Source organism: Melanotaenia boesemani, chromosome 19, assembly GCF_017639745.1.
Source record: "Melanotaenia boesemani isolate fMelBoe1 chromosome 19, fMelBoe1.pri, whole genome shotgun sequence".
Taxonomy (NCBI): domain Eukaryota; kingdom Metazoa; phylum Chordata; class Actinopteri; order Atheriniformes; family Melanotaeniidae; genus Melanotaenia; species Melanotaenia boesemani.
In genome coordinates this window covers 17,805,804-17,826,670 of record NC_055700.1, presented here as the reverse complement: position 1 = coordinate 17,826,670, position 20,867 = coordinate 17,805,804, and the positions used below count along the sequence as shown (strand labels likewise).

The window sequence follows — 20,867 nt, the reverse complement described above, 5'->3', positions numbered from 1 at the left end:
AGAGGGGTTTTGTTTTTTAGTGGACAGACAAAGATGGGATGTTACTGTACCGGTTCAAAAGGAGATTGAAGAGAGGATTCAAAGTGAAAATAATGACTAGTTATGTGGAGTGGTCTGCAAAACAAATCATCTCATAACTAATTAGCATCTAAAGATTAAATTTGCAACTCAAATAAAAAAGGGAGAGGAAAAAACAAAAGTCCAAGAAGAAAATGAGGAGATTTGAAATCCAAATGAAATAGAGTGACAGTATAAATAAATCAGATTCTTAAATAAGTGAACAGCTGTTTTTATGAATTCCTCCTTCAGTTGTCATCGCTGGACAGATGGTGTGCATATACATACTGGATGTACTGGTAACATGCGTAAATGTGTGTATGAATCATTGTGTGTGTGTGTGTGTGTGTGTGTGTTGGCTCTGTAATCTGCCTGTTAAAGGGTGTATGGATGTTTGTTCCGACCCACCCTGTGCAGACAGCTCCAGCGGTGACTCGAACTCAACGGAATAAGGCCTCATCAGATTCTTCAATTTCTGGAACAGCTGTTGGAGCGAGATAAAGCAAACACCAATTAATCCTGTTTCCCTTTCAGAAGTGGCACACAAAAACAAAAGCACACACAATGAATCCAGTTTGTGACTACAAATGCAAAGGAATTCATTCAGCTTTCACACGAAGAGTATATTGTAAAAGGTACTTTTGATCTTAGCATCAACATGTCCTGCCCTTGTAGCATCTAGTCTGTGTTAAATCGAATAAGTTGTGCTGACTAGAGACCACACTTCTTTTTTATCTAGTCAATTCAAACCTCTAGTGAATCTAGTTGGAGGGTAGTCAGTAAATAAAACGGTAAACAAAACAATGGCTAGGTTCTTGGCAAGCAACTACTGCAGAGCAGACTGGCCATGAGGGAAGTTGGCAGGTCAGTATTTGCTTCTAGCCTTAGCACAGACCAGTGTTCCCATTCTGAACCTCTGTTTCACTGCACACAGGTTATGATGTTGTCTCTGCTGTGATGGAAGAGCTGGGAGGTTTGGTCCCTGCTGCTAACCTGAGATCTCATGGGCACGGTTCATCCTGGATTTTTTGTTTGTTGGATGATTTCTTTTCCCAATCACAGTCTGTTGATCTATGGTCTATGCTGAAGTCAATAAAATCATTGCACTTATTATTTAAATGTTTTTGAATTTGTGAAGCTTTTTGCTTTCTTATACAATAACTACATATTCATTAGAATTTTTTAAAAACGTTTTTTTTGTGTCATAAACAATCTACAATGTCCAAGAAGCCAAAGGGCAAACATATTTCTGCTTTTGTTTATCCTTTTATGATGTTGAATTGGAAAGGGTGAAGAAAAAAACAGTCCCTTGTGCTTGTTGTGCTGTGTTTGCAGTCTTTTGAAAAAGATGAAAGACGATGGCTTGATGTTGGGTGCGAAGGAGAAAACGTTGAGGGATATGCAGGCAGGGCGGCTTGTCTGTACTGCAGAGTATGCTGGAGGCAAATCACTAATCCAAGAGAAGTGTGGTGCATGTTAGGTAATTTCCTGTCTCTCCTCAGTGGCTTCTTTCAAGCTGTTAAGGCCTGTTGATGCTAAGACATTAGAAGATGCAGACTTTGCGCTCATGAAAGCAAAACACATTAAAGAATCTCTTGAGGGCTGGCATCATTCAAAAACTGGGTTACGCTTTCTTTTTGACCGTCTCAAGATTTACAGCCTTTGTTTTCATTTCAAATGGAGCTCTTCTAAAACCAAACTTATGTCTTAACAGTGATGAAAGTATGGTCCATAAATAAGATTAACAAGGTAATATCAGAGATCAAATTAACATTTCCAAATCAGCTTTTGATGTGCTAACAAGCAACATGCCTTTGATATTTGCTTGTGATTTACTTAATCATACAATCACATTTTTGAAGGAGCTGGTTTAATATTCCTGTCAGATTGAGTGGATCTACTTTATCATGTTTACATGATCCTGTGTGAATTTTAATATTCACCATATGATATTCAGTATATATATATATATATATATATATATATATATAAAGAAATAAATAATATATGCCTCTTACTATAATTACACAAATAAATATGGAGTATATATGAACATGAAATACATTTGTGTGTATCAGTGTGGTATGGTTACAGTATAATGTGTGACTTGACACACTTGCTGTTGTAATTCCAGTGTCTGTATTAAATTCTTACAACATATGGTACTAATGCTTGAGTGGTTTTTGAGGATTATGACATGCTGTCTGGAGTGAAGAATCTGGAAGCATCGACTTGCTCTTGAGGTACTGTTATTACTTCTGCTCGGAGTATGGATAACATGGGCAGGGTGTAAGTCATAAGCAGGCCTAGTGTTTGTAACACAGCTTAGGCTCACTGTAAAATGTGTAATGCATAGATTTGGCTGTTTGTCCAAAATGCAGTAGTTTCACAATCCATGGGTATAAATTCTGGGGTGGCATCGGATCGTTTAACTATTTTTTACTGTTGGGCAGCATCTCTGTGGCATGACAGTCTTAAGAGTTGAAAAAAAAGAAGTTCTGAGCATACTGTTTAGATAAACATGTCATTTTAATGGGCAAATCTTACCTTGCACAACTCTCAGCAATTCTATTTTCTACCTTCACAGTTATAGAGACTAAAGAAGAGAAATCCCTCAGCCAAAAATATCAATTTAGGATGTTGGAATCAATCCAATCCCTTAAAAACAAAGAAATGGACCTGTTTTGACATCCTGGCTTCACATACTCATAAAACATTGTGTTTGTAAGTCTTTTGGGGTGGACATATCACTGATGTGCAGTCTGTTCAGCAGACAGCCCATCAACCCTGGAGAGAACCACTTTATATAACAAAGCATTGTTTGGCAGACATGCCTGGAACAGACAGTTGGGTCAGACAAACACCGCTGGCAGTGGTTTGTGTCTGTGTATGCGAGTGCCAGCTTGTGTGTGCACATACTTTGATTTTGTTCAATTTCTTTTTAGTGTGTATGCGCGTATTGTGGCTGTTTGTTTCTGTTTGTTCACAACAGGTACAAAGAGGCGCATCATCACTCGGTGCTGTGCTTGTTTCGTTTTCTCAGTAACATTACCAAGAGATGTGAAATAATAGTTGTGCAGGTGGAGGAAGAGAGAGAGAGAGATACCAGGACAGCTAGGTGGACAGCATACTGATTATCTGACAGACAGAGATAGCACCCAGACACTGTGAACATTTTATGAAAGAAGAGGGCAGCAAAGAGAGAAATAGGAATAAAGAGAGAGGAGACCAAATTGAGCAGCAGAAAGAGCCAAACTAATTTCAAGCATCTAATCAGTTTATGTAGTATAGAAAACTCAGATTTCAAACATGTTATGAATAAACATAAAGCTGTGTGTAATTCTATACTGTACTGTATGATGGTGCAGATTTGATCCACATATTGGACATTTCATGCACTATGCAGGAGCTTTAGAGTAGATTAGCCTAATCTTTGCACCTGGGCTGTTTGCATATTTTATAAGTGTTGAATGTGCACAGAAGCTAATACATCACCAGCATTTTAACGAAGGAAACTGTCAGTTCAGATTACTCATTATTAATCACTATTTTGCCATCTATTTTTTATTTTGTTTAATGAGATGTTAAAAGAAGGGAAAAACCTGACTATGAACTTGAGGACACCATAGCCCTGTTTCCCCTAACAGCTCTAGCTAAGTACAGGATGGGTTCATTCGCATTTTTTTGTGTTTTGTTAAAGGCAAAAACTGGGATCCTTTTTGGGACCCTTCTGTTGGGGTCCCAGTCTTACCAATCTGACCGTTAATGGTGGAGCTTGACTCACTGCAATATGTCGATTGGTCAAAATAATTGTCACTTCCTGTGCGACTGGGTAAAAAGAAGAAAGTGCCATGTTTAAATAAAGTATGTTTTTCTGTTGTTGTTTTAAGGCCATTCTCATCCGTGATTTCGGTGATGCATTTTTTGTTGTTATAATTCAAAAAAGGTGCTGCACTGCTAAGATGTCATGCAATTAAATGGCTCATGCATCTATTGCTTTCTGGCTTATAACCCACTTAACAGGTAAGGGTATGATTGGATGTGGAAATGCAACAGAGATCAGGGTTTACCACACCAAATGACACCAAACCCTTCAATCCTGAGTCAAACTTGATGGTGGAAACATGGCTTAAGACTGCCTTTATAATAGGAAAATCCACTATCAGTCAAAAGACAGTTTACTGGGGCAACAAATCAAGTAGCAAATCTTAATCAAATCAGACATACTTCTAAACAATCAGTTATTTTTCTGTGAAAGTACATCTTACAAATATTACATTTGGTAGGTCATCATTTCAAGCATCTGTATCAAAGGACCGGAATAATCCAGAAGAAGCATTGAAATTTCACATTTATTTCAGGTCTGCTTGAAAGTGATTCTAACAGATGCATACAGCAGGTTCTAGCTCACTATTTGCTGTTATTTTACATATGTTTATTCTTTTTTTCTTACTTAAACTGTGTTGTTTCAAAGTGGTTTTTTTTTAAGTTTATTTGTTTCCTGTTGTTTTTTAAAAAACTTTAGATACATAAGTAATATAGTAACATAAGTTAGAATAATAATTTAAGAATAAAAAAGTTCTTTCTGCAAAGACAATAATCACCCTCTGCAGGGCTAAGAGAGAATACAAATTCCTGGCAGTAGCACAATTGTCTTTCCTTCTCAAACCTGGAAGAAACATCTTTTTTCGTACTATATGGACTGTTTTATTACACATTGTTATATAAAGAGAAATACAGTGTTTGGTAGTGTATTTGTTGTGATTAGGGTCTGAATACCTTCTCTCCATTGGGGTTCCCCAGAACGTAGCATCCCATTATGTGGATGAGGTTTGGCTCTGGGTTTAACTTGCTCATGAATCGACTGAGCCGCTTCCAGAATCTGGGGAACATCAAAAGCTCAAGTCATGTGGGACAGTCATATGAAAACAAAACAACTGAGAACCGTGCAAGCTCCCAAGGAGCATCTTTGAATCACAAAAAAAACATACAAAAAAAAAAAAACTTTATAGCCTGTAATTAGTAGCTGAGCAAAGAACATTTAAACAGCAAATTTGTTTCAAGTCTAGTGATGCTGTTTAATGCATCATAACATTTAACCAACCACCTCTATCTTAATTATTATTCATTATTCGTATTTTAAAAGTCTGAAATTACCTTGCACAGCTTCCTTAAGTCAAAGTCAGGGTTAAATGTCTAATGACCATGTTTAGGGTTGGCAAACTAGTTCTCCATATTAAGTATCATCATATTTCTGTGTTTCAAGGAACAAAAAAATGAAATATTGAAGCCATCCTTTTGCAAAAATGCAGAATCAGAGCAGTAGCTTACTGGCTCATATCCTCCTCCTTTTCCACTTTAGCAAAGGTTGCCACTTTATTCTTCAATAAATACAGATGTCCAGGTCCTCCCTATCAAAAACACAACATCATTTAGAATACATGCACAGCAGAGCATTGGGATGTAACGGTCAGCAAGTAAAACACATTTCTGTAGAACACAGTTTATCTTTTTTTTTTATCGGTACCTCCTTGTTGCTCACCTGACAGAAGATGAGCATCCTCCAGAATTTGCTTCCTCTCCTGTAAGCTGTGAGCTTCTTGTCTATTTCCTCTGTGACACAAGAAAACGGTAAGATTGACAAATAAGACAGAGTCTGCAAGAGTAAAGATGAAAGGAAAATAAAGATACTGCACTGACAAGAGAGAGAGATGTGAACGTAGAGAGAATCTCTGGAGGGTGGGTTTAAGTACAGATGTAATGACAGACAGCTGGATATGTAATCTAAACTCCAGGCCAAAAGATATTTAGATGAAAACCTTATATCATTATGTGTAAATACATATTTAAGAGAAAATAATTGTAACCTTCGTTGCATTTTTGTCTTTCTGTATGTGGAGTAAATGTTGGAACAGTCTGGATGTCCAACACAAGCAATCTATAGATTTAAGCTGCTATATAAATGTATAATTTGGTCAATTTCACTAATAGTGGTATTGTCAATTCTTACTTTGTTGGTATGTAGTTATCAATTTAATGTAAATAACAGTTAACTGTAACCTTTTGTTACATCACAGCAAATATATCTTTTTCACAAATTTTAGTCAATGAATGCTTTTTCTATTTTTCTCATATTTTGGTAAATAATGTAAAAACTGTTGAATAAGTTCATTGTAATCTGGTGCAGCTAAATACGTTTTCTTCTTCCCACTCCTTTTCAAGCATTAAGGACAATTTTTCTTTTTTTCTTGTTTTTTAATATTGTGCCTGCATTTATCTTATTGAATGAAATTGAATTGTCAGATGCTGTCATTTGGGGGTTATTAGTGCCATAAGTGCTCGGAATAAAAATGAAAAAAAGTGAAAGAAATCTAACCTGTCTATAAGAGCCTGTTATTAGAAAACTCTGGAGATCACTGAATTTAAATGTATCTAGCACCATTTTGTGAACGTAAACACCAATATTCTTAAGCAGTAGTTAAGTCACTCGCAGGATTTCAGTGGTTACAAATAAACATTTAGGAGCAAAAACTAAGCTACTACTTGGGGATTTTGTTGCATGCAAGGTTTTCCCTGGAGCCACTTTCCTGACCTTTAATTCCCTCAGAGCAATATGAGTCAGAGTTCAGACTCCACTCTTCAGCCAAGCTGCTGAACAGTTGAGGCTGAAGACCAAAAGGTTTTCTTCTTTCACATGAGTGAACTGATGTAATCTTACCCTCTTGTTTATAGGCATGATCTCCTGCTACTTTATGTCTAGTAATTTTTTATTTGACTTGTTCAGTGTGTCCTTTGTGTGATCACTTTTCATCTGTTGCATATTTGCTTTTAGTAAAATCTTCACATACAAATTATTGCACTGAATTTGCATTGAAGGATCTGTCACGAGCACACATTCAACAGAAATACTCACCCAAAATATCATCAAAAGTTGCATGTTCATGGTCCTGAGAGGAGAGATATTCAAACACAACATTTTAGACAGAGTAATAAATGTTGGAAAAACTGTTTTTATCATAGAAGAGTTCTTGAATTAATAATTAGCTCGTTTAGCTTTTTTTATTTGTTAGTGTGTACAGCATACTAGTGCTTTAGTGTGTTTGACTCACATAGAGGATGGGGATGATTGATGGATCATCCCTGCGGATTATGGTGGGAATGTACTCTGCTTTGGGAACCTTAGAAGAGATCAGCTGAAGGTGATGTGGAAAACGAGGGAGGATAGATTTGTAAAGTCAGATGTCATGGAAGAGAAAGTGAAAGATAGGAGAAAATAGAGAAAAGTGAGGTAGAATGAGAAACCTGCAAAGACCGATATGCACAGCTCTTAATAATTTTTACAAAATTCAGGACTTGGTTTTGGTGCTCGCACAAATATATGACCTAGAAACCAACCGCTGTAAAATTGGCTAAAAATCCTTAATTTGGACACATTCATCCTTCTTTTCAGTAAATATGTCAAACAGCACCAAATGTTTCACTAAAAATAAGTTCAGTGCATTTAAATAAATACACATCATATAACTTTTGCTATGTTTATGTCTGGACTCAACACTCCTCATTTTGAGGAGAGACTTTTAGAAAATTGCAGATGACCCAGATGGAAAAGTCTAGGTTTTCATTTTATGTGAGAATCAATGTAATTTTCTCTTTCAGCTCTGAAAGTTTAAAGCGGGGGGAATCTTTGGACTCAAAGTTTCCTGTATTTCTCTGGTGGCTTCAGTTATGTTTTCATATACTTGTCACTGATGTTCATGTTTTTCTCAGTTTGTTTTGTGCTCATGGTGATTCTTTGCTTTGTTAATATTTTTGTTGGGTTTCTTTACAGGTGTAGCAGCTGGTTGTCTGCTTTTTTTCCCCTATTTTGGTAGTGTTTGTGGTTGCTGTTGTTTTGTTTATTTTTTTTAACTCTTTTAAACTTTTAATTTTTTCCTCACTTTCCCCTTTTATTGTTTTCTTTCTGTGAGGTCCAGCATTAATATGTGATTCAGCAATAACCAAATTAGAAAATAAAGAAAAATACTCAATGTGAAGGGGAGCCTTGTATCCACAAAGTATCATTCCCTTTATATCCATTAAGTTCCCCCTTGGTACAGCAAATTTGTCCAGCAAAACACGGCAGCCAGACCATCATTCTGCTTGCTTTGATGCTGGACAGGACAAGAAAAAAGACAAAAGGAGAAATAAATATCTATCTTGCCGATTTGAAGCAATAAAATATTGGTCTGGACTGGGAAAAAAACAAAACAAAACAAACAAACAAAAAAAAAAAACTGTTGGAAAGAAAATTGGGGATTCGTCAGTCAAACAAAGACTCCAGCCCCAGCTACCAGTTATTAATTACAAATGGAGAAATTATTCCCCGCGTTTCTGAACATGTTTTGAATTTATGCTCTGCATTCTTTTCATGGCGCTTTTAATTTTTTTATGAGCAGAAGAAAAGCTTTTATTCAAAAGCTGTTATCACAGTCTTCTGGATATCAGTGTAATTGGGTCTGTGTCCCCAGGCGGCTGTTTTTGTCCTAAAAGAGTCCAAACCTTTTTCGCAGAGTGCCTCTTTCAAGCATTCTCAGTAAAACCATGATCAATTTCCTCTACTGTCATTGCTGACCAAGTTTATATTGTAGACAATGGCTCTAACCTTCTGACTGAAAAGTGAGAAGAGTGACACTGGTGAGCTCAACAGTGTTTCAACAGTTGAATTTTCTTCAACTAGACACACAAAGAGTGCAGTTTAAAAGCTAGAAATATGCTGAGGGTGTTGGGGACGAATGTAGAGAGCCATACAGTGTGTGCAGAATTATTAGGCAAATGAGTATTTTGATCACATCATCCTCTTTATGCATGTTGTTCTACTCCAACCGGTACAGGCTTGAAAGCCTACTACCAATTAAGTATATCAGGTGATGTGCACCTCTGTAATGAGAAGGGGTGTGGTCTAATGACATCAACACCCTTTATCAGGTGTGCATAATTATTAGGCAACTTCCATTCCTTTGGCAAAATGGGTCAGAAGAGAAATTTGACGGACTCTGAAAAGTCAAAAATAGTGAGATGTCTTGCAGCGGGATGCAGCACTCTTAAAATTACCAAGCTTTTGAGGCGTGATCATCGAACAATCAAGTGTTTCATTCAAAATAGTCAATAGCGGGTTCTTCAGTCTGGTTGGGTGGCGGCTCCCGGTGCAGACGGCTCCCTGTGATAGTGTTTCCTTACCAGGCTCATCTGTGCTCAACCTCACATTAGTCTTTTAATATGTGCAAGTATGTGTATGTGTATGCTTGCTTGTACACAAGCGGGGATGGAGGGGGTTGTGTGTGGTGGTGGGGGGGGGCATTGTTTTAACCATGGAAAGCACTTTGTGCTGCATTTATGTATGAAAAGTGCTCTATAAATAAAGACTGATTGATTGATTGAACAGGGTCACAAGAAGTGTGTTGAAAAAACAAGGCGCAAAATAACTGCCCATGAACTGAGGAAAATCAAGCGTGAAGCTGCCAAGATGCCATTGGCCACCAGTTTTGCCATATTTCAGAGCTGCAACATCTCTGGAGTGCCAAGAAGCACAAGGTGTGCAGTACTCAGGGACATGGCCAAGGTAAGGAAGGCTGAAAAACGACCACCACTGAACAAGACACACAAGATAAAACGTCAAGACTGGGCCAAGAAATATCATAAGACTGATTTTTCTAAGGTTTTATGGACTGATGAAATGAGAGTGAGTCTTGATGGGCCAGCTGGATGGGCCCGTGGCTGGATCAGTACAGGGTAGAGAGCTCCACTCCGACTCAGACGCCAGCAAGGTGGAGGTGGGGTACTGGTATGGGCTGGTATCATCAAAGATGAGCTTCTGGGACCTTTTCGGGTTGAGGATGGAGTCAAGCTCAACTCCCAGTCCTACTGCCAGTTTCTGGAAGACACCTTCTTCAAGCAGTGGTACAGGAAGAAGTCAGCATCGTTCAAGAAAAACATGATTTTCATGCAGGACGATGCTCCATCACACGCATCCAAGTACTCCACTGCGTGGCTGGCCAGAAAAGGTCTAAAAGAAGAAAAAATAATGACATGGCCTTGTTCACCTGATCTTAACCCCATAGAGAACCTGTGGTCCCTCATCAAATGTGAGATCTACAGGGAGGGAAAACAGTACACCTCTCTGAACAGTGTCTGGGAGGCTGTGGTTGCTGCTGCACGCAATGTTGATCGTGAACAGATCAAGACACTGACAGAATCTATGGATGGCAGGCTTTTGAGTGTCCTCGCAAAGAAAGGTGGTTATATTGGTCACTGATTTGTTTTTGTTTTGTTTTTGAATGCCAGAAATGTATATTTGTAAATTGTGAGTTGTTATATTGGTTTCCCTGGTGAAAATAAATAAGTGAAATGGGTATATATTTTGGTTTTTGTTAAGTTGCCTAATAATTATGCACAGTAATAGTCACCTGCACACACAGATATCCTCCTAAGATACTAAAACTAAAACAGCCCCACTCCAACTTCCAAAAATATTCAGCTTTGATATTTATTAGTCTTTTGTGTTCATTGCGAACATAGTTGTTGTTCCATAATAAAATTAATCCTCAAAAATACAACTTGCCTAATAATTCTGCACACCCTGTAAGTGTAGAACATAATAGACAGCTGTCTGTCAGACATTTAAATAGGTTCCAGTCTCACCTCCTGTTGAAATAATGAAAACAAAACACCTCCGGTTATTTACTGTAACAACAAGCAGCACCTGATCACATAAAATCTGAAGTGATTTTATTTTTATTTTCAAATGTAATTTATGTGCATCAATATTTAAAAGTTTAGACACTCTTGGTGAAATAAGTAAAACCTGATTTCCAAAGATTTTAAAAGATAACAAATTTCTCTATTATAAAGAAACATTACCATAGATTTCTGCTGTTTTGATAACATCACTAAACTTTCACCTTATTGCAAGCCTCTAAATTTTCAAATAGATCTTTTAGAGATCTGTATCCTCCTGTTCAAGCCACCCGCTCATCATCCCCTTTTTTTATACTGTGTGATTATTTTTCTTAATAATTTGATTGTGCTTTCTAAATGTACTCCTCCCTACAAAATACATTTCCTCATGCTACACGCTGAGGCACAAGCCCAAAGCATGATAACTCCACCCTCATGCCTCACAGTAGAAAAGGAAATATTGTGACTCCTTTCATTTATTTTATCTCCAACACAGCTGTGCTAATAGCAACCAAATATTTGTCTTCTACCTTCACTAGTTTGCAGGTGTTGTTCCCAAAGACCATCTGGCTTGTTTGGATGTTTACTAACCATCCTCTAACAAAAAATGTCAAGCAGGATCAATATGAAATTAAAATAGAATTACAGTATGAAATACAAGGATTCTTGGGTGTCTGGAAACCCTTAAATAACAGCTTTAAGCTCTTTCCAATATCAAAATCAAAAGTTTGTTTTCTGATTTTAAAGATTACAAAAGATAAGAACTTTGAAAAAGAACTAACTGTTATTACAAAGACAAAACGTCCTTTATCTTCCATATTCTACAGTCATTTTTTTAGCAGACACTTTTCTCCAAAGCTACTTACATCTGAAGGTGGTTAGGCAGAAGTGTTAAGGGTCTTGCCATTTCCCCAACTGAAAGGTGTTAATATTTATCCCCTGTGGGATTCAAACTCTGGTCTCTCGCATGGGAGACACATGCATTGATCAACAAATAACACAAGTTTAGATGTTCCTGTAGCTTCTGCAATCTACTGGCTGAGATGTGGCTTTTTCTTTTCAATCCAAACCCTTAAACCCTACCACCCTCGTACTGTGTCCACCCATATCTCACATTATGATTAGCCACGTATATAACATTGGTTCTCTTGAACAAATAAATCTATAACATTTGTTGTCACAGAAAACACTTTATGTATTCTATTTGATATTCTATTTAATGTATGTAGCAATTTATCAAATGAACAGAAGCAATAGAAAGTAATTTACATGTAAAAAAAAATAATAACATTAATAAAGACACATGAATAACATGAATAAAGACACAACAATTAACACCTTGATGCTCATTGTTCCAAATTTGTCACAAACCACTTGTGGCCTTTTCTTTTTAACTAGTTCTTTTTTTTTAAATTTATTTATTTTCATCTAATTATTCTATTTTGTTTATTTGTTCTTTACTCTTATTTCTGTATTTATTTTCATATTATTAATTTATGGTTTATTATCTATAACATTTTAATTTGCTATTTTGTTTCTATTAACAAACAATGTCCTTGTACAATAAACAGATAAAATAAATAAAAATCATTATTCTTTTATTTAATATTACATTTAATTTTACTTAATTCCAGTTCTTTCAAGAATAAGAGAATAGTTCTCTCACAAGACTCTTATTAATTTTCTTCTTCTTTGTAGTCTACAAGTTCACAGCCTCTAATTGTAGGGATGATGTTGGAAGAGTCAGAATGCTTATGATATTCCTTTACCATGATTTTAGGAGGTGTAAAGTCATCTCCCTCACAGGCCAGCCTCTCCATCTCTCTTTCCTCCTCCCAGTCTAAGTTGTCATCAATCCCTCCTTCCTCCACAGTGCCACCGGGGGTCTGCAGGTCCCCACCTAGAAGACAATATACAACTCTGCTGAGGAACTAGATAGGGTATAATAGGATGTGTGGAAATGATGGGAGTGGGAGGCAAGAAAGGTGACAGAGAGAAAATTGGGAACTGAAGGAAGAATAAGTACAAGAAGTTAAAACAGGTGTGGAGGAGAGTAAAAAGGAAACAGCTGATAAAGATGGAATGGACATAAGAAAATGACTAAAGGAACAAAAAAGAATGACTGATGGCATGTGTGAGTGCATGATTTAACATGTAAACTGGTATAACTATCTAATAAAATGTAACTTGGTTTAAAGAGACGCTATGGTCAAATGAAAAATTATTAGATTGCATTGAGTCTTGTTCTGTGGTGAGAGCACACAGCGTTGTGTCCTTGTGTCAGAAATGATGACGATCATGAGATGCCAGCAGTTGTGGTAGCAGATAAACAAAGCAAAGTAAAAACGCTCTGTTCTCATTATTTCTATTCTTCCATCTCCACCATTACCCCTTTCTAAATTCCTAAAGTGTCCTGTTGCTTATATGATGTCTATGATGATGATTGTAATAATTTCACAAGTTTTGCAATTAAACAATTATCTCTCCTTTAAAAACAAAAACATTTAACTAATTTTGTGTAAAAAAAAGAGAAAATGACACAATTACATTTAATGTCAACAGCAAAACTCCAGAGGTTCAATACAACAGAACACCTTCCTTCAACGAAGGAAGAGGAACGAGAGGTCAACCACACCAAAAAACATCAACAATTCTTTTATTTTTTAATCTCACAAACACTGAAACACTGAGATGCTGATGGCGGTGAAGAAAAATAAAACATAAACCCACAAACTCACAAACTCACACATTAATACAGACAAACAGCATGCTAGCAGTTTGTTGGTTCACATATTTAAAGCTCTACAAAGGAACTGAGACGCACAAGTCTTCGCAGTAACACCTGGACCAGCTGATCGGACGAGGACACACGCTCCATTTTGGAAGACATACTCACAAAACAAGAGAGCATCACAAAGTTGAAGAAAGACCCATGGTCATAAGGAGACAGATGGACAGGGTCAGAGTCAACAGCAGAGACAGTCAGTTTGTGTGGTTTTATCATCTATGTGTGAATGTCTGCAGATCACATTTTATGTTTGTTAGTCTTCTTAGCTGCAAATCTGTCGTGATAAAATGTCACCTCGCTGGTAGAGAGATGTGCAACACTGTAGACTATGCTATCATTATTACAAGTCCTACTGGTGTGCAGATTGCAGACTAAATGGTCTTTAAGAGTTTTAACTTTGAAGTAAGTTAGACACCTCTGATAAAAACATTGACGTGGTGACTGATTTCCTCAGTCTTAGATCATGAAAGAAACTTTGCTGTGACTTGAATTCCAACAAAAACAAGGCAGCGCTCTTTAGCCAAATTGGAGCTGATTAGCATTTTCTAAATATGCTTACCTGCAAAGTTTTTTTGTGTTTGATGGAAAGCACATAAATATGTAGAAATAGCACTAGCTAACTATTCCATAAAAACTTCAAAAGCCACTATCTTAAAAGACAAGGACAATTTGGACTTTTTGTTTTTCCCAGTTTCACTGTGCCTACAAAAACTATAAACCGACTAAAACTATCAAGCAAAAACTTTCATTATGTTCTGACGTGTAAAATCATCTTAAAAAAAAGTCCAAGCAACATAAATTTGGGCCAAGTGCTGCTTGGTCACAAAGACCATTTTTAAGCACAGATTTCTCTTTACATTTTGGAGTTATTTCTTCAGTATTTTATGTAGATTATTAATACAGAGAACTTACTCCTGCAGCTACTGAAACCATTTTTGTGAATGGAGGCATATTCAATACCAACCTTCATCAATAAAATTGTGCTGTTGTACTGTGATTATTATTGGAATCATTATTGTGACAAATACCGGTGCATGGCTGAGATGTAAAGGAGCAGGTCTAGAAAATCTTTAATAGGGGGGGGGGGGGGGGCTAGGCTGTGATACAGACAAGGAAAAGGGTGGCACAGATAAATGACATCTACTTAAAAAAAGGGTCTAGATTTTAGGAAAAAATGAACTGATTGCTTCGATTAAAGTGGCCATGTAATGTAAAAACATACACCAGTGATATCTTTTTATTTCAATCCAATATTGATCCTGCATTGTATGACTTTAATTATTACTGCTGTTTAACTTCGTCACATCTGGTGGTTTCATGACTTATAAAATGTAAACAGCTTGGACAAACCACCCACGTAGACAGTTGATAATATAAATAATATAAATTCTGCATTAAAATCACAAACATGTTGATTTAGAACAACCTATACCAAGTACATTGCAAGCTGCATTCACCTGCATTTGGGCGTCTGCAGTTTGCCCAAATTAAGGACACTTTATGCTAAATATTGGTGCTTTGCTGTGGGTTACAATGATACATTTTCAAGCAAATGCACAATTCTTATTTCTTGTATTTCTGTAATCAGAACACACTGGAACTTTAAAGAAGATTTCATGAAGACTAATACTCCAATGACACATTATAGGAAGCCTGCTAATATGCTAAATGTAATGAAGTATTTAATGTTCATTCATTTCTTCATATTAAGTCAAAATTGCTCAAGTAATACAAGTTCATACTTTTAGTAGACTGAGAAAACCCATACAGATTCTAATATAAATCGGTTATAAATTGACTTTTTCTTTTACTTAATTCATAATATCCCCTAGCATGCCCAGAGCCAGACATTTATCTGGTGTCAACACTGATAAATGTTTGTAAATGTGACGTGTTTACTTCAAAGTTAATTTTTTTTTCCAGATAATTTTGGCTGCCTTCTATATGTTAGCTTCTGGAGCTGTATGCGCATGTGTCTTTGTGTACATATGTGCACATGTGTGAGTCCATTTTAACTCACTGTCTCTGGGTTCATGAGGAGAGTCAGTCTTGACAGGTGTGGGATCGCTCCAGGAACGGCTGAAACTCTTCGATCTACGTTCAGCGAATGCTAGTGCAGGCGGGGAGAAATAGTCACACACACTCACACACGGTAGTCAGCCTACAAGCTGGCTTTCTGCTATACACTCACCACCTATAACACACGAGGTTGCAACAGCTGAAGCAGCTACAAGTGCACAAATATAGTCTATATACAACGCCATCCCTCCTCTGCATAAACACACAAGCTGCCTACATGTACAAACCACCAAACGAATGAGCACATACAGTAACAGCACAAAAACAGCAATCTTGTTGCTCTCTACTATTTGAATAAGAATTGATTTCAATACACTAAGAAAGTCCACAAGTCTACAATCAGCTCTGCTTTAAACAGTAATTGCTGAGCTCTGAACATTTTCAGCTTCATTCAAAGTGTTGGACATGGTTGATCAACAGTGTCCTTCAAGGTGCTGTAGTTTCTGGCCCTTTGGTGTTTTTGGCTGATGGATCTGCAGCATTGTAAAAGTTTATTCACATATGATACTTTTTTCAAGTACAAGTTTCTTTTAATGTATAGCTTTATTGTACATAAATTTAACATTTAACGTTGTCCTGTGATTGGAGGGACAGTTTGTGATAAAGAAGTCCTTTGAAAAACGAGTAGAAGTGAAATAATTTAAATAATTTGGAATTATTTCAGCATGTTTTGTTAGCATCACATATGCTATCACAAATCTTGGATTTGTTTGTTTTAAATATCCCGAATCAAGTGATTTCAAAATTCATTCATTCAAGTTGTTGAAGACAGCAACAGCAAACTGATTCCATAAGTGTGCAGCTGGGTTGAGGTCTGGACTCATGGCAGGCCATTTCATCCTCTGGCTGTGTAGGGGAGAGCGTTGTCATCCTGCAGGTGTGAGCCAGGTCCTAGATTCTGGAGATATAGGATCACCGCTGGCTCCAGTGTTTCAATCTAAAGCGTCAGGTGGCAGTCATAGATCTGTGACTGGCACATACATGGCAGCAATTAAATCTCTGAACAAGAATGTACAGGAGAATATTAAAAGTGATTTTGGCACATTTTTTGGAGACCTTATATAAAGCTGTTTTGCTCATTTTGCAGAAGAATAATTCTAACAAATTATGCTTCATTGTAAAGGTGACTCATCAGACTTTCCAATGATAATTAATAAAACCCCAATTGGTGTTAAAAAAAGGGGAGAAATAACCCAAATTTCCTTACTTTTTGTGTTAAGGTTATATCATTTTTATATTGTACCATCAGATTCTGTGCACATGAGAACAATGTAATATTACCAGAAACTATTGAAGAATGTGGGAAAAATATATATTTTATTTAATATGAAAGGGATTTAGCTTTTGTAGATCAATTTTCATGTCACAGCAGGGGTACCGGAGGTGTTAAAAAAGCTTGGCATCACTGTAGGCAGCAACGTCATTTGGGCTTCTAGTAAATCTAAAATCTAAAAATAAGAAACCACAAAATAACTATTTATGTCCCAAGATTTTTACAAATGCTGATATCATCGTAACAAAGAAAAGGCATTTAGACAAAAACAAATAGATACATTATGGAAATCTTTCATTTCTAATATACTCTTGGCTTTGTTTTTGCAAAGGCACACACACTCTTCCACCGTTGCTAATCATTACCTTGTTTTTTTGGCGTTTCAGATTTCTCCAGTGTCTTTTATCTGTGTAACCAACCAACACTAAAACAAACCACAATCCAAAAGATACAACAGTAAAAGACACAGCATGTTACATGCTCATATGTCCACACACAAGCACAGAACCATATCAGTGGTGTATTAAACACACACTTGTTAAAATATATCCTCAAGCTAATACAGAGGGGCAAAACACTGTTTAGGGTCACACACACACATGCAAAATCACACACGCACACCCAAACATACATAAAAAATAATAAAACTGATGATGGCGAGGCGAACAACATCACAGTTGACCTGAACAACCATATCAACCACACACACACAGTCACAAGTGACTCACTCTGTGCTTTAATCCTTCTGCTGCCCACCATCCGAAGATGCTTCCGGAAGTTCCTGTGGGTAGAAAAATCAAAGTGGAGGAGGGAAAATGGAGGGCAGAGGAAGAACCGAAATGTGAAGAAGAGAAAGAGAAAACAGTGGGCAAGTGGAAGAATCAGGAATGGAAGAAATAGTAATGGAAAAAGTAAAAAAAAAGGTTAAATATAACCTGCATATTTAATTAAGTTTTTATTCTGCACATGAAATTATGGTTAAAGGACCATTCTGGGTGTAATGCATCATTTCTCAGAACTAGTCCTTGTTTAGGAACTTGCATTTGGGAAAAGATTGTAGCTTGATTTCATGTTTCAGTATGATATTGCTTGTTTAAAACTAACATAAGGCTTTCCTCATCACTGACTTGAGAAACAAGGTGTCCTGAAAAATCATCAATATGTGAAGTCTGCCTGTGCAAAAGGAAACATAATTTAAATTATTTCACAAAAATCACCAGGCTAATTATGATGTATTAAAAACATGGATCAAGTCAGATAACATCTGATTTTAGTTAATCTTTGGCTTAGAACTGGGATGTCAAATACTGTTTCTTTGGAGCAGAAAAACATCTCAAACCTGCAAGATAGTGGCCTTTAAGGACCAGAAGTAGAAACATCTGGAATAAAATAATGGACATTCAAACATGATGGAAGATTGTTTTGTTTTTCTTTTAGTTTTTCTTACTTCTATTAGATTCTTATAAACAATCATTTATGATTGTTATGTTGCTGAGGGCTAGGTGCTCATAAAGATTGACAGGAAATTTTTATGTCTCTTGTTAACAGTAAAACTATGTCATTGCAATCTATAAATGATTAAACATGTAGATTTTACCTAACTGCAATGATGTTGCATTTAGCATCTTTAATAAGAACTGAGGTTACGTGTGGTTTTTCCTTCCTGATCCTGACATAATGTTCTATGCAAGAGCCCCAGATAAACATCCTTTTATCTTTCTGAGCCCCTCCCATGTCACTGCTACAAACCCCAAGCAACCAGTCCGCACTCATTATTAATATCCTCTGCATGTGGTTTTGTGTGAGTGGGAAGTATATTTATCTGGTAGTAGGGAAACACATAAATATATAGAGGCACCATTAAAGGAACGGAAGCATCTTTGCAATCTCTTTGTCACTGGTTAACCTCCATAATAATTAACTTCCAGCATCAAGACATAAATTTAACTGCTATCTCTACTGGCGAAACTCCATTATCACACTTGATTTAAAGAAGTGCCGAAACAATTAAACGTAAACAAAATTACTTGCTTTGAGCTCTTTCAACACAAAGTGGAGGTCAGATGAAATTAAACGAGAAAAAGAAAATTTAACATCATGAACGCCATGAACATGTGAGAGTGATGCATTCAATGTTCACTCATCTTTTCTGGTAAACATAGTAAAGGAATTAATTAAACAGCATTGCCTTTATATTATTGTAGTAAATTCATCGTCATCATTATGCAGAGCGTATAGCATATTACAATCAATCCACTACTATAAACATGGATGAAATCTTAAATAAAGACCATCATCTGGCTTCAATGTCACTTGAAAGAAGCTCTGCACACAAAGCATGACTATATGCAGATAATTATGCTGGCACTGCATTATGGCATAGAAAATATCTACTAAAACGTTTCAATTCATGCTCCTTCCTTTATTACTTTCTTTGAGTTTACCATAAAGACTGAAGAAGCACATAATACACAACTATTTTAATGTTAGGACATAAACGTTGCAGCATCTTTGAATTGCTGCTTTTCAGGTTTTCACTTTGAGCAGGTTTTTCTGTCTTATGTGCTGCTTTTGGTGGTGTAATACTCACCTCATTGTGGTTGGGGAAACACAATTAAACAAGCATTTTTATAATGTGACTGTCTAAGGATAAAGACAAATTTATTTGAAGCATGTTATTCTGGATTTTAGCGCAAGAAGTCAAAGCATCACTAGCAGAATGCAAATGAGCATGGTGAATTATTTACTAAAATATGTTCTAAACTAAAGAAATAAGTTAACTGTTATTCATGTTATTCTATACGTACAGAGGCATAATTATAAATATCATTGTGAACCATTTCTGGTAAGAAATTGCCGTAAATGTTACATAGCACCTTCGAAATTTGTTCTGCCATTTCTTTCGGTTCATTTTGATGAAGTAACACATGGTGTTAATGATGCTGACACTGCAGATGGATGACACTGAGATGTCAAAAGAACTGAGATGTACTATCTGGTGTCACATCCACCATCTGCCCCTTTGTGACAGAGCATCTGGGCCTAAGTGGGACGGTTTCTGAACTTGTTAGTGAAGCCATTATTCTTCCAAGTGTAACAGAATCTCGCTCTGTCTTTCCAAACGATTTGAAAATGTAATTTCTCATCTTCAGAAGTATATTTAGATTGATGCAGTAATCAGCTTGTGCTGCACAGTCAGTCTAAATGTTAAAATGGAGTACAACATTTTTAAAATCAATTTAAAAAGACTACGAGATCTATCAACCAGAACTAGAAATCAGTTAAATGTTATTTTAAGTCCTCACATTGCATGTGCTTGTTTTAAAGTTTAAAGTATGATTGACTAAGGCTACCAGAACAACTCTGCAGACTGAAACACTTTGAGCAGACATATTTATACCTTCAAGTGTCAAATTCTGACTCCTTGGCTGAGTCACATTAGATACGGTTGTAAATAAGCAAACGCAGAGCTGCAACCTGAAACGAAGGTGAAACGAACATCACTCTGGCAAAGTGCAGCCTGCCACGGGGACGCTTCGTACCTCTGAATGACTTCTGCTGAATCCTGCTCCCTCTCTCTCCTTTTTCTCTGCACAAATCCACGGAAAGCCCTGCCAGAATGTGGCGCAGTATTAAAGGGATGAGAGAGGGAGAATGCTGGCATTGTGAGGGGTAGGACCGTGCAGGGAGGCTGATGCCATGGCTTTTAGCTGCAGGATTTATTTGGCCGTGAAGGGGACACCTTTAGATAGCTTTGATGACAAAGACCAGACGGTCAGATCACATCACTGGCTTATATTTTATTTTCTATTCACTCCTATTGCAGATGCGCCATTCTGCATGTCCACCGCTGAATTTAAGACTTAAGGTGACATCTCAGTCCACATTCAGTCCTTAAAAGAATAGCTTGTTTGGGGGGAATTTTATATTTTCATACTTCAATGGAATTAGTAATGC

The 20,867-nt window shown here is 36.8% G+C and overlaps 1 protein-coding gene across 4 annotated transcripts in view; it reads right to left on the bottom strand.

Annotated features, from left to right (window-relative positions):
- Positions 1–20,867, bottom strand: part of LOC121630551 (NMDA receptor synaptonuclear signaling and neuronal migration factor) — a 45,375-nt gene that overhangs the window by 1,379 nt on the left and 23,129 nt on the right. For 3 of the 4 annotated variants that reach the window (XM_041970898.1, XM_041970899.1, XM_041970901.1), the window contains 9 exons: positions 17,639–17,691; positions 15,579–15,668; positions 12,540–12,670; positions 7,167–7,250; positions 6,971–7,004; positions 5,600–5,670; positions 5,389–5,468; positions 4,837–4,939; positions 466–541 (listed from right to left, as the gene is read on the bottom strand). In XM_041970898.1, coding sequence (XP_041826832.1) covers positions 466–541; positions 4,837–4,939; positions 5,389–5,468; positions 5,600–5,670; positions 6,971–7,004; positions 7,167–7,250; positions 12,540–12,670; positions 15,579–15,668; positions 17,639–17,691 — 722 coding nt within the window. The remainder of the gene's footprint in view (positions 1–465; positions 542–4,836; positions 4,940–5,388; positions 5,469–5,599; positions 5,671–6,970; positions 7,005–7,166; positions 7,251–12,539; positions 12,671–15,578; positions 15,669–17,638; positions 17,692–20,867) is intronic. The other variant, XM_041970900.1, reaches the window with a different exon arrangement.